General features: G+C 46.3%; 2 protein-coding genes across 5 annotated transcripts in view; both read right to left on the bottom strand.

Moving 5' to 3' along the window:
• kmt2a (lysine (K)-specific methyltransferase 2A) overlaps positions 1–7,686 on the bottom strand; it is a 41,328-nt gene extending 33,642 nt beyond the window's left edge. For all 4 annotated transcript variants that reach the window (XM_068316542.1, XM_068316545.1, XM_068316543.1 and 1 more), the window contains exon 1: positions 6,864–7,686. In XM_068316542.1, the coding sequence (XP_068172643.1) occupies positions 6,864–7,454 (591 nt within the window). In that variant the 5' untranslated portion in view covers positions 7,455–7,686. The remainder of the gene's footprint in view (positions 1–6,863) is intronic.
• Positions 7,687–10,152: 2,466 nt separating this feature from the next.
• LOC137596862 (heat shock 70 kDa protein 1) lies at positions 10,153–12,777 on the bottom strand. The gene is made up of 2 exons (XM_068317635.1): positions 12,582–12,777; positions 10,153–12,328 (listed from the first exon to the last, which is right to left on the bottom strand). The coding sequence occupies exon 2, from the start codon at positions 12,300–12,302 to the stop codon at positions 10,383–10,385; it is 1,920 nt and encodes a 639-aa protein (XP_068173736.1). The 5' UTR covers positions 12,303–12,328; positions 12,582–12,777; the 3' UTR covers positions 10,153–10,382.
• Positions 12,778–13,847: the final 1,070 nt, after the last annotated feature.

Below are 13,847 nucleotides of genomic sequence, written 5' to 3'. Positions count from 1 at the left end.
GTTGTTTCCAATCCTGGATCATTCCTCCCCTAAAGCCCCATTGATTTGAGCGAGTGATGTAAATCACTTTTCTAAGTGGTGAACAAACAAAAATGAGTTGTGAATCCTTCATCCCACTCAAGGTGGCAGAGCCCACTAAGTTCCCACTATGAACCCATCAAACCAAATGGGAACCCCCAAACACCAGCAGCAGCAGCCCCCCCAACCTCTCTCTGTCATCAGAGTCTGATGTTTGGTGGATCCGTAAATTGACAAAGCTGCTCAATCAAAAAGTCACATTCATTTGATGCTGACTGAACCATGTGATAAAAAGGTAAAGTGCACTGTCAGCAGTTTCCTTGTATGAACACATGGTGGGGGGGGGGTCCCAGATGCTGTTCAGCTTCTGAGAGAAGAAGAGATCTGACGTGGGAGGAATTAAAACTCATCCACACTCCATCCAGAGCCATCAACCAATGACCAGAGAGCACACACTGTAGCAGTGGGACGCGGTGTGTGCTGCAATTAGATGAATGTCACAGTTCATCACTGGGGGAGCGCAGCTAGTTGTTTAAAATGCACAGAAACTACTTCATTTCTGGTATGACGTGAACTTCAGGTCTGAAGACACGCCCACAGACAGCCAAGAGGAAACTGAAGGTACTCTCCCTGAGCGTCACACGGACGCAAATTCAGATCTCTGTCATTCTGAAAGCAGTATGCGTGCAGAAATAGCTAACGGGACTTTCACTGCAGTTAAAGACAACTTTTAGGAGAGGTGAAACGTGCATGCCTGCACGTTAAGGAGCAATTTCTGGGCAGGACACATTAGAGACTTCAGTCTACAAAAGGTGGTTCTTGCAAAACTACAGCTTCCTTGAGAGAAGTCTTTAATTAATCATGACACCCGTGTTGGTCGTTGTTAGCCAGAGTTTGAGCAGCTTTTGTCTGCAGGTGTCCATCAACACTGATGCTACCTGATACATCCCACCGCTAGCAGGTCTCACCTGTCAGGGGTCATAAAGTTATAGACCCCACCCCAGAGGACAGTGATGATGTTGCTCTATATTACAAAAAGCTTTTAATATATGTAAAACAGATCCCAAAAATCCCAAACACAAGTTCAACAAGTTACAGAAATTACATTTAATGAGACCTACTTAGGTTGTTGGGTTAGGGTTTTGTTGTATGTGACTGCCTCACAGACAGCCACTGTCTGTACTGTTATCTCTGTATTCATTGAGTACATTATCACCCAACTCTACCCCTAACCCTATCCCTAACCTAACCCTACCCCTAACCTTACCCTAACTCTATGCCTAACCCTAGCCCCAACCCTATCCGTAACCATAACCTAACCCTAACCTCACCCTTTACCTAACCTTAACCTAACCCTATCCTAAACCTATCCCTAACCCCAACCCCACCCTGAACTAACCCACATGTGATGGGGAGGGCTCAGGCTGAACCTGTCAGTTTTCAGGTCAGTTTAATTGTCAAAAACACTTGAAGTGATTCTGACTAGGAAAACAATGGTGTTCCGAACACATTCATCTTGGTTTGACAGTAACGATGCCTCATCCCCTTCCTGTAATGTCATTGGTGGGGGCTTTAGATGGGCCCTCTCATGACACATCCCTAAAGCGGCCACAGACAAATTCCAAGAACTGCTCTGACAAATACTAGTGAGTCCACTGAAGCACACCGTGAGTCATGTCAGGGAGTCTGAGTCACTGAGCAGTGTCTAGTGAAGAACCCGGCAGAGCTGAGTCGTGACCTCCGGCAGCAAAAGGTGTTTGTGTTTCCAACAGTCACACAAATGCTTCACATTTGTTCACAAGCACACCAGCAAAAGTCTTCCTCTTCCTACACCTCACCCTTAACTTCCTACACCTCTCCTGTAACTTTCTACACCTCTCCTGTAACTTTCTACACCTCGCCCGAAACTTCCTACACCTCACCTGTAAGGAGACGCCACCGCCTGATGATCACACACACACACACACACACACACACACACACACACACACACACACACACACACACACACACACACACACACACACACAACACACAACACACACGCCCAACGACACACACCCTCTTTCAAACCCAATCGGCCAGCATGACTTGAAGGTATCATCAAAGTAACGACAAATAGTGCACACCCAGTCCCGAGCAACACCCACACCCACACCCCCACGCTGGGTCACACCCAGTCCCGAGCTACGAGGAACACCAAGTGTGTGGGACACCCCCACCCCCACGCCGGGTCACACAAAGAGCAAAACAGACGACACAACTGCTGTCTTTCTCCCAGTCAGCCACCTTCACCAGCACTCTCCTGGAGGGGGATAAAGCCGTGGAGGGAGGGGGGGCCTGTGACTAATTCTCCAGCCAGCATTGTCCATAGGGAGGGAGGGGGTCGCCCTGCATCCTTTGATATTCCTGCATGTGCTCTTTCAGCCGCCTGCACTTTGTTGGAGGGAGAATAAGAGCAGACACAAAGCTTCCTGCTCCAGTCCACACGCTGTCTCTGGGTAGGGTAATGGGGGGGGGGGTCTTCAGTTTAAATAGGCCAAACACCTGCTGGACTCACGCCCCCTTACGCTCAGACACACCATTTCTCTCAATCCAGTGAAGCAAATAGACATTTGCTTCATTCTGTTCACTTCCAATTCTGTGTGAATTAACTCTGCAAGACGGTCATGAACCAATCAAGGGGCAGTGAGGTTGGGGGTACTGCTGTGATGTTGGGGGGACTAATATCTTAATGTAAAATAAAAAGCCAACGTGGGCACCAAAACAACGCTAATATGGGCAGATCCCTGCACACACCCACCAAAGCTAACAGACATATTCATTGGACAGCAGCAGCCAACACGCCCCCCTTGAGTCGCCCCAATAGGCTCAGTAATCCATTCCAAAGGGCCAGCTGTCAGCAGACAACTCACACTGCTCTTAGGCCATTTGGGGGAGTCTGAAGTGGATTTGGGTCTTTCTGCCTGGATGGAGGAAGGAGGGGAGGCCGAGCGTCCGGCTGGCGCTCGGTTCAAGGTGGCCCTGTGAGCTCAGCAGGGGGCAACGAGCCTCAACAACCCGGTGGAGGTCCGTCCAGACGGACATCCACCACGATGTGTACGCAGCATCTCTCCACACACCCCAAAAACCACTGGGGGAACAGGTGTTCTTTTCTAGAGATTACCATTCATCCACATCACTGATTAAAACACTTAAATAGCACGTATTGTTGGGCTAGGAACGGTGTTATTACTGATTTATTGTTGGGCTAGGAACGGTGTTATTACTGATTTATTGTTTGGCTAGGAAAGGTGTTATTACTGATTTATTGTTGGGCAAGGAATGGTCTTATTACTGAGGTCAGAGACTACAACATTCCGCGAAACCCCTGAGTTCAAAATTTTACCCTGACCTACTTTCATAATGGTCGTAGCAATGAATTCTATATTGTACTATCGAGTATTTGGCTTTTCATTTCATATTTGTAAGTTGACCACTGCTAGAGGTATACTGTAGCAGACTAAGGACAACCTACAATATTGTTCTGGGCATTTTAATGTTGAAAGACACCAGTCTTAAAAAGGTGAAGGTCATCATCACATTTTTGTGCCTCTGGCTTCCTGAAAATGTTGATTTTTTGTTTTGTGATTATATCTCAACAGGTTTCAGAGATGTGTACCTAAAAAGATATAAAAGTGAAAATTTGACCTTTACTTAGTTTTTCAAGGTCAAGGTTGTGATATAATTTTTATACCCTTGCCTCCATATAACGCCTTTTGTTTTGTCTTTTTATCTTATCCGGTTCCTGAGACATGTGCAAAAGAATGTAAAAAAGTTGAAATGTGACCTTGACCTAGTTTTCTCAAGGTCAAGGTCATCATCTCATTTTCATCCCCTTTGCTGCCCGAGTAATGTGCTTTTTCTGTCATCTTCCTATCTGCAACGGTTGAGAAGATATTTGGTGGACGGACAGACGAACACACAAACACTGACAATTACAATACATCACCGCTTTGGGAGATGTAATTATTTGCCCGTGTCGTGAAGTCATGATTCAACTGCTGCGTACAATCACTGTCACACACTCCATTGTACCTTAAAATATATTCAAAATGAAACAAAGTAATCTTACGTAAGCCGTATATAGAATACATCACTAGTAAACAGACTCAGGACAACCTACAATATGGTTCTGGGCATTTTAATGTTGACACTAGTCTTCAAATGGTGAAGATCATCATCACATTTTTATTTTAGTTATAAGGTACTAAATAAACTCTTGTGAATACAGTTGGTTGGTTTTCATTCACACATCAGCCAAACATACATCAAATGAAGATTAGCTGGACGTGTCCACATCCTGGTTCTAACCTTATCCCTCACCTAACCCTAGACTCGTCCACATCCTGGTTCTAACCCTAACCTTAACCCTAGACTCGTCCACATCCTGGTTCTAACCCTAACCTTAATCCTAGATTCGTTCACATCCAGGTTCTAACCCTAACCTTAATCCTAGATTCGTTCACATCCAGGTTCTAACCCTAACCTTAACCCTAGACTCGTCCACATCCTGGTTCTAACCCTAACCTTAATCCTAGATTCGTTCACATCCAGGTTCTAACCCTAACCTTAACCCTAGACTCGTCCACATCCAGGTTCTTCACTTTGATTTAGCCCTAAAAAATCTTTCAGCCCAAGGGTCGAACAGCCCTAACCCCATCCCTAACCCCTAATCCTAATCCCAACCCTAACCCAAACCCCTAACCCCCAGAAGAGCAGCACACTGTTATCTGGTCAGCAGGACAGTGTGTAGTGTGTGTAATGTGTACTGTACTGTACTGTAATGTGTGTGGTGTGTGGTGTGTGTAAAGAGTGTGGTGTGTGTGTGTCTGTGGGCCCCCCACTGGTGATTCTCCTCCTGCTTTGTGACGATGATGCAGATCCCCCGGAAACTGGCGCATAACCCGGAGTGGAGCCTGCACCCGATCTGTTTCAAACCCTTCAAACTCGCAAATCTAAAACATCTATTAGAGAACAAAATGTCTTTTTCTAGAGTTTCTGGAGATCCAGAAGAAATAATCTGAAAATAAAGGAATTCACTGTTAAATATTGTCCACACAAAACCATTGCTGTTATTGTCAGAGAGCCAATCAGAGTCCAGTGGGTCGAGCCGCCTCCTCAGAAGAGTTTTTCTTCAAATCAATATTTATAATTTTAAAGTGTTTTTTATTAAAATATATATATTTATAAATCAAAAAAGTGTTTTTCTTCAAATATATTTATAAATCAAAATTTAAAAAAAAAATCAAAATAGTGGTTTTAATCAAATCTCTATAAATCAAAAGTGTTTTTATTCAAATATATTTATGAATCGAAGTAGTGTTTTTATTCTAACCTGTATTTCTAAATCACGTGACAGGCGCAATAAACTGGGAAACCTGATCAATGTGTCAGTGAAAACACAGAAACCCCACAAACGATGAGAAACCGGTTACTGTGGGAGGGGGGGGGACTGGTGCTGCTGGTAAACACCACCAGCCGCCCCCCACCCCCCAGCGAACGCACGCTGCCTGCAGAAGGAAGATGGTAGTTCGCTGAGCCGAACACACCCCCACATCACACGGGCCGTCACGGAGGCTCGTTGTTGTCGGAGCCAGGCTGCGTGGATGTCACCGCGCACCTGAAGCCCCCGACTCGCCCCGACCCGCGCCGAGCGGAGCCGCTCTGACCGCGCGGCGGGGAACCACCGCTCTGTCCGAGCCCTCAAACATCTCCTGGTCCTCGCTGCGTAGTCGCTGCGTGGGGAAGACCAACATGTCCACCTCCCATTTTCCTCCGCATCAGCAGCAGCTAGCGTTAGCATTAGCCGCTAAGCTAACGCTCCACAATAAGAGTCCTGGAGTTCCGCAACTTTAGCGCGGAGGCTCCTGAACTCTATCCCGGGGTCTAAGCCAGGGCCTGGGGTCCACGCCGGGGACCAGGGTACCCGCTGGGACCCAAGGTCCGCGCTGGGGGCTCAGGGTCCCCACTGGGGGCCAACACATCGAGCGAAGCTCCCCACGGGAGTGGAGTTAGCTTAGCTGTTAGCCTGTTTGCTAACCAGCGGCTACGTTAGCAAAGCCTCGCGTGAAGGGTGACACCTTCCCCCGGGGTCCAGCAGCCGGAGCTCCCGTGGAAACACCGGAGCTCCTGCGGCCGGAGGAGCGTCCGCGGCGGGGACACATCCCCACGTTGACGCGCCTTGTTTCCAAACACACCCACGCTACCCTCGCAGCTGGGTCCACGGGGAGAGCCCCTTCTCCCGGAGACGCGCTCGGATGTTGGCGGTGGACGCGGATCGGCCCCCCAGACAACTTTCAGGCTGTTTCTGGTGGATCCATCCGTCACGCAGCTAACTGTAGCCCCGTGGCTCCACAGCTAACGGTCCGTGGTAGTCACTACAGGGGTGTGTGTGTGTGTGTGTGTGTGTGTGTGTGTGTGTGTGTGTGTGTGTGTGTGTGTGTGTGTGTGTGTGTGTGTGTGTGTGTGTGAACAAGTTGACAACAACGTGTTGTGTCCACGTCCCGATCCGGCTGGGGGGGGGCAGCGTTAGCATCAGTCCCACCCGGGCGGACGCGTCCCGTCCTCGGGAACTTTCCCTCCACGGGCTGCGGAGGCTCCGGCTCTCCGTGGGGTTCGTGGTAACAACACGGTAACACACGCTGAGAGGCCCCGCGACCCACTCCAGACCTCCCCAGCATCCCGGAGTGACAACTTGCAGCCACACTCCCACTGGGGGAGGACCCCACCGAGCCCATCCAGCCACAGCCGCCGAACGACCGCCAGCCCCCGCGGGGAACCGGTCCGGTCCGGTCGGTGCTTACCTCCCCGCTGCTCGAGTCGCTCGACTCCCCCAAAACATCCCGGAATCTCTGCAGGTTGTTCCCGATGGCGGCGGAGACCTGGAGGGCGGCATCGAACCCGGGTCCGAGCCCGGCGGCCGCGGGCTGGGCTCCCGGGGCGCTCTGCAGAGAGGCGGTGACCCTGATCCGGCCCGCTCTCCTCCCGGTACCGGAGTTGCTGCTCCCTCCGGGCCGAGCGGGGAACCGCCACCGACAGCTGTGCGCCATTTTACTCTCTGTGTGTCTGTGGCGGCCCTGCGATCGGAGCGCGTCGGTGGGCGGAACCCCGACCCAGCACTGCGCATAACCGCCTCCAGGACGGCGCTCCGCCGCCACTGGCCGACGCGGTTCATTCATGTTCCGGGGCGGACCCGAACAATCCCCGACAACGCGTGTCTCCGTCGTCCAATCCGAGCGCTGCGTGGCCCGATCCGAACCACGGTCACGGGCTTTGCCCGGGAAACGAGCGGCGCACTTGAAGCCCCGGGACGGGGGTGAGCTGGAGACGCGTTTCATCCGCTGCAGCCACAACTCCACGCGCATTTCCTCCACAAAACCCCCGGAGTGCTCCATTCACAAAATCAGCTGCATTTAGAGGAGAAACCCAATCCCGCACCTTAAAGGGGTTTTATCATGGAATTATTTTTATTTCAGTTCTCTTCAAGTACATAGTGGTCCCCCCTAACCCAAACAAATCCTAGAATGTGGAAAACAAAGACAGACATACAGTGATCCCTCGTTCCTCGCGGTTAATGCGTTCTTAATCTTAATCTTATTATTTACGGTAATTTAAACGTTTATGAACCCTCCCCATACTGATATTAAACCACCCTCTATCTGCATTACCTTTTTTAGACTGTTTAGAGCACTTTTGTGTCTCACGTAAGTCCGAGACTCACAGATTATAGCACACTTCTGCACACCAAGAAACAAAGGGAAATACAATATAAAAATTAGTGCATTATAACAGGAAGTTTGCAAAAGTGAAGTGGTCATCAACTAAGGTGCATAGGACATTTTTGTAACACCAGATGTTCCTAAAGTTATTTATGCACCTTAGTTGATGACCACCTCACTTTTGCAAACTTCCTGTTATAGTGCACTAATTTTTATATTGTATTTCCCTTTGTTTCTTGGTGTTTAATGTTTTTGAGTGTTTAGTGTTTTTGAAATTTCATCTAATGAAAAATTGTAAAATGTTCTAAATGTTCTAAATCTAATGTAAAACTGCAAAATGTTTGAATGAGATTAAAGTGTTTTTGCAAAAATCAAAAAAAATCTTCTTCTTCTTCATATATATATATATATATATATATATATATATATATATATATATATATAATCTAAAAAATGGAAATTTACTTCATAGAGCAAACGTGTTTGAACGTTTCACTAGCGACGTATAGGGAGATAGCATTACAGTCTCGCTGTTTAGCTACCAGCACAGCTAGTCGAGTCATTGATCAATCCATGGTGAGGCTCGGCTGGGTGGTGTCTAACCGCAGGTCTCTTCTCCGTATTTCAGCAGTAAATGTGAAAATTTAGCGATTTTAAGTGAAAATAACCTAAAATTGGTGATGTTAAATAGAAAATAACTTTATAATATGCATCACTGGATAAATATAACCATTTAACGTATTTCTTCCATTTTTGCAATGACATGTAAGCCAGTCTTGTTAGTGGGGGGACCCATCTTGATACAGCACTTGTCAAAATTTCTCAGTAACAGAGTAGTAAAAGTGTTCAACCAACACTGACAATTTGAAATCATGGGACTAATCAGGAAAATTATTTTCTGTTATACATATGCTTGCATGTTACCTGCTGCTTTAACATGGTGTCTTTACTCCATAGGTCCATTCACAGGCTCCAGTATAGCAGCCATGTAGCAGGTAAATGTACAACACTGTCTGTTTGCCCATATATATTAACAATGTGGAGGCAGCCCATCTTTCTACACACGGAAACTTCTTTTCTTTCCAGGCCATGGCAAGTGTCCATATGACTTGGAAGTGTAAGTTGTGTTTGGTGTCCTATAATGACCGAGCAAAAGTATTCACACATTACAGGCTGCAACACAGTCAGTCTTCAGGAGTTATTTATTTTTTAAGATGTCTCAAAGACGGCTACCCAAGAAATAGTGGAGCATTTGAATAGCATCTTCTCTTTGTCCAAGCCTCTGGTCAGGGAGGCTGTCAGTGAAATTTTGCAGCGCTATGGTCACAATATTACAGATTGTACTCTGGATGAAGTTGTTGAAGCAGTCATGGACTCAAATGTTCTCTTTAGTGCCACATCTGCAGGGGCAGAGTTGTTGTCTTGCAAGCGAAGAAAACCATTTTTGGAGCACAACTATCCATTTTTAAAAGCCAATAGAATATCAACTGGTACAACCTGGTCATACATTTGAGTATGTTCAAATCCTTGAAATGATTCAGGAGTTATTTAAAAACTGAGCTATACTTAACAAGACCAGAGAACCATACACTGAGTATAGGCAATTTGTAGCCTACCATGATGGCTCTTATTTCAAAGAGAATGAGTTACTTAACTTGACAGAAGATCTAACCTTGGCACTTCAGCTTTATGTAGATGACCTTGAAATAGCAAACCCTCTCGGCACATCATGTAAAATTCAGTTTGCACAATCTAATGGATCCTTGCCTATCTGCCCCCTAAATACCGTGTTAGCACATCCAATATACAAATGGATGTGCTAGTTAAAGTGAAAGATGTCAAGTTTCACGGTTATGGAGTTGTAGCTGCTCCTATGTTGCATGGTGTTCGTATCATAGAGCAGGATGGTATCTTTATTGAATTGCTTGGTCAGAATCTCAACGGAAATATCCTTTGTGTGTCTGTTGACAATTTGGGAGCCCATGGGTTGGCTGGCTTTATAGAGTCATTCAATGTTTGTAGATTCTGCCTGGGCACAATTGAAGAATTTCAGAAATATGAAGTACGACAAGGACACTTCATTCAGAGAACCAAAGATGCCCATGACCTCGATGTCCAAAAATGTTAAAAAAGAAAATGCAAAGCTACTTCAATTTAAAAAAAAGAAAATTTGCGAAAACCAAAAAGGTTGCAGAAAAGCATGTTGTGATCATCAACCTCAAAGGTTTTAAAGGTGCTGTGTCTTGCACAAATCACTTCAATACTTTCATTCTATCACAGGTTTTGCCCCTGACCTCTTTCATGTATAATTAGATTTCATGTTCAGGTCTGATGATTTATAAATGCCTTAAAGAATCATCAAAGGACTTAAAAATTGTTTAACAATCATCTTTATTGTCCAGCCGCATAACAACAAAAAAAAAACACAGACACAATCGTAACGAAATGTTTTCATTATTTATGATATAGAAAAATAGAACAAAACACATTAAACAGACTCTGTTTGAACAGACACCTCATTCATACTGAGACCGAACGTCTCTCATCTCAAAGAGATTCTTTTTCACTGATTCAAGTGTCCACATGTCCTCATGAAGGGCCGCTTTAGTCCACTTCCTCGATGGTGGGCCCCTGGGAGCTGGTGGGTGGTGGCCCTCCAGGGCCGCCGGTGGGCATTCCTCCCTGGTACAGCTTGCTGACGACGGGGTTACACACCTTCTCCAGTTCTTTCTGCTGGTGCTGGTACTCTTCTTTCTCAGCCAGCAGGTTGTTCTCCAGCCAGCGGATGGTTTCATCACACTTCTCCATCACATTCTTCTTGTCCTCCTCGATAATTTTGTCCTTTAATTTCTCATCCTGCACCGTGCTCTTCATGTTGAAGGCGTAGGACTCCAGGGAGTTCCTGGCAGTGATTTTCTCCCTCTGAAGGTCGTCCTCTTGTTTGTACTTTTCAGCCTCTTGCACCATTTTGTCGATCTCTTCTTTGCTCAGACGACCCTTATCGTTGGTGATGGTGATCTTGTTCTCTTTGCCGGTGCTTTTGTCTACTGCCGACACGTTCAAGATGCCGTTGGCGTCTATATCGAAGGTGACCTCGATCTGTGGAACCCCTCGTGGTGCAGGTGGGATTCCAGTCAAGTCAAATTTTCCCAGCAGGTTGTTGTCACGGGTCAGGGCCCTCTCTCCTTCGTAGACCTGGATGAGGACTCCAGGCTGGTTGTCAGCGTAGGTGGAGAAGATCTGGGACTGTTTAGTGGGGATGGTGGTGTTGCGTTTAATCAGGGATGTCATCACTCCCCCGGCTGTCTCGATGCCCAGCGACAGAGGAGCCACATCCAGCAGCAGCAGGTCCTGAACGTTGCCTGACGTGTCTCCGGAGAGAATGGCGGCTTGGACAGCAGCACCGTAAGCCACCGCCTCGTCTGGGTTGATGCTCTTGTTCAGCTCCTTGCCGTTGAAGAAATCTTTCAGGAGTTTCTGGATTTTTGGGATTCGGGTGGAGCCTCCGACTAAAACGATGTCATGGATCTGTTTCTTCTCCATTTTGGCGTCTGTAAGGGCTTTTGTTACCGGCTCAAGTGTTTTTCTGAACAGGTCTCCGCACAGCTCCTCAAAGCGAGCTCTGGTGATGGAGGTGTAGAAGTCTATGCCTTCAAACAGGGAATCGATCTCAACGTTGGCCTGGCTGCTGGAGGACAGGGTTCTCTTCGCCCTCTCACAAGCTGTACGCAGCCTCCTCAGGGCTCTCTTGTTCTGGCTGATGTCCTTCTTCTGTTTCCTCTTGAATTCCTCCACAAAGTGGTTCACCAGGATGTTGTCAAAGTCCTCCCCACCCAGGTGAGTATCTCCCGCCGTGGATTTAACTTCAAAGATGCCACCTTCAATGGTCAGGATGGACACGTCAAAGGTGCCTCCGCCCAGGTCAAAGATCAGGACGTTACGTTCTCCTGACTGAACTTTGTCCAGACCGTAGGCGATGGCTGCGGCCGTCGGCTCGTTGATGATCCTCATTACATTCAGTCCGGCAATGACGCCCGCGTCTTTAGTCGCCTGTCGCTGGGAGTCGTTGAAGTACGCTGGGACTGTGATGACGGCATTGGACACCTTACGTCCAAGGTAGGCCTCAGCAGTCTCCTTCATCTTCACCAGGACCATGGAGGAGATTTCCTCTGGGAAGAAGGTTTTGTCCCCACCTTTGTAATCCACCTGAATTTTGGGTTTCCCTCCATCTGAAATCACCTTGAAGGGCCAGTGCTTCATGTCGGTCTGCACCATCGGATCATCGATTCTTCTTCCAATCAGTCTCTTGGCGTCAAACACGGTGTTGCTGGGGTTCATGGCCACCTGGTTCTTGGCTGCGTCCCCAATCAGCCTCTCTGTGTCGGTGAACGCCACATAGCTGGGGGTTGTCCTGTTGCCCTGGTCATTGGCGATGATCTCGACTTTCCCGTGCTGGAAAACCCCCACACAGGAGTAGGTGGTTCCCAGGTCGATGCCGATCGCTGTGCCTTTAGCTGAAGACATTCTCAGAAGGGCTCGTTTGTGAAACTCTGAAAACAAATTGAAAACAGGAGAATGTTAAAGCTTGTTCACTGTCTCATCATTAAAGATGCTCCTCTCAACCCCGTTTAAGGAACTGAAGAGGGTTTTGTTCAGAGTAGAACCCCAACATCTACAACCCATGTTCAAGATAACGTTGAAAACCATCAGCTCAACAGTTTGCACCACTTGCTTCAAAATATTTCTGGCTATCAGATATCAGAAAATGAACTTTAGGAGCTGAGAAACAAGGGCTGGACTTACAGTTAGAAGATCTTCTTGTTCTTCTGAGGTTCAGGTCCTCGTTCGTCCTCCTCCTCTGAGGTTCTTCTGTGTCTTCTTCCTCCTCTGAGGTTCTTCTGTGTCTTCTTCCTCCTCTGAGGTTCTTCTGTGTCTTCTTCCTCCTCTGAGGTTCTTCTGTGTTTTCTCTCCTGATTCTGATGCTTCCATCCGACCAGCAGCGGTTTTATAGCCGGAGTCGCTGTGAAGTTCATTCTCGATGCTTCGGAGAGACGATTCAAGATCATTCTGGACGCTTCAGGAAGACGCTGTCAAGTTAGCTGTACCGAATATACGACTTCCTGTTCTGCGTTTCAAAATAAGAGGACTTACTAGTGTGCGTCGCCTATTAACATCATCAGAAAATACAGTTAGTCTTATTTTGAAGGCAACATCACTCTGCGTCCGTTATTGTTCGCGTGTTATGTAAAAAGCTTTGAGTGATTACGTCACTCGTAGCAGGAAAACTGACCAATGAGAGTTGCGAGCACAGTTTTGTTTCCGGTATGAATTCACACTGAACTGTCAGATCTTTCCCGAAAAGTGGAGAAAAAACAGGAAGAATCCTAAATTAATTATTCTTCTGACATAAAGTAGAAGTTCTTTGGATTTGAACTTCTGCTTTATGTCAGAACTTTTTCACAGTTTATTTAATTCGTTAATGTTTTTTCTAAACAATTAAATAAAGTACAAAAGATCAGTTGAGTTTGGCAAAATGAAGAAGTTCTGTCTGTACAAATGTTTATATTCCCTAATTCATGAGTAACCACTTCTGTTTTGCATCTATTTAGGATTTATTTATTGATTTTATAGATTATTTTTCCTCCTTGTTCATGTTTTCATATTTATTCTTTTACTTTTTATTTTCAAAAGTTGCAGACATTTTTTCCCCTGATCACTGTCTGTGTTCAATACAGTTTATGAATAATATGAATCTGAAGATGAGTTTGTTGTTAATGTTCAATAAAGCTGGGAGAAAAAAACCCTAAAGATCTTCACTTCCAGATGGAGTCATAGATAGATGTAGGATTATTTAATGGAAACCCACGTTTACCAACCAGATGAAAGAATCTACAAGTCATGGTTATAAACTTTATTTTAAACTTACAGTAATGTTATTCTGGCTTTAACTCACCTCAAGGCTGTAATGATGGTCCTGTATCACAAAATGAGAATATTTAAAGTCCATGTTATTTTTCTTTATTGACTCTGATAGTTTGATGCTTCATTGATGGAGTCTTGTGGGTTTAA

The sequence above is a fragment of the Antennarius striatus genome, chromosome 6, assembly GCF_040054535.1.
Source record: "Antennarius striatus isolate MH-2024 chromosome 6, ASM4005453v1, whole genome shotgun sequence".
Classification (NCBI taxonomy): Eukaryota; Metazoa; Chordata; class Actinopteri; order Lophiiformes; family Antennariidae; genus Antennarius; species Antennarius striatus.
The sequence above is the reverse complement of the archived record's forward strand: the minus strand, read 5'-3'. Positions and strand labels throughout refer to the sequence as shown.

Coding starts and splice junctions, on each gene's coding strand:
- LOC137596862 (XM_068317635.1), bottom strand. CDS start 12,302: ATGTCTTCAGCTAAAGGCACAGCGATCGGCATCGACCTGGGAACCACC.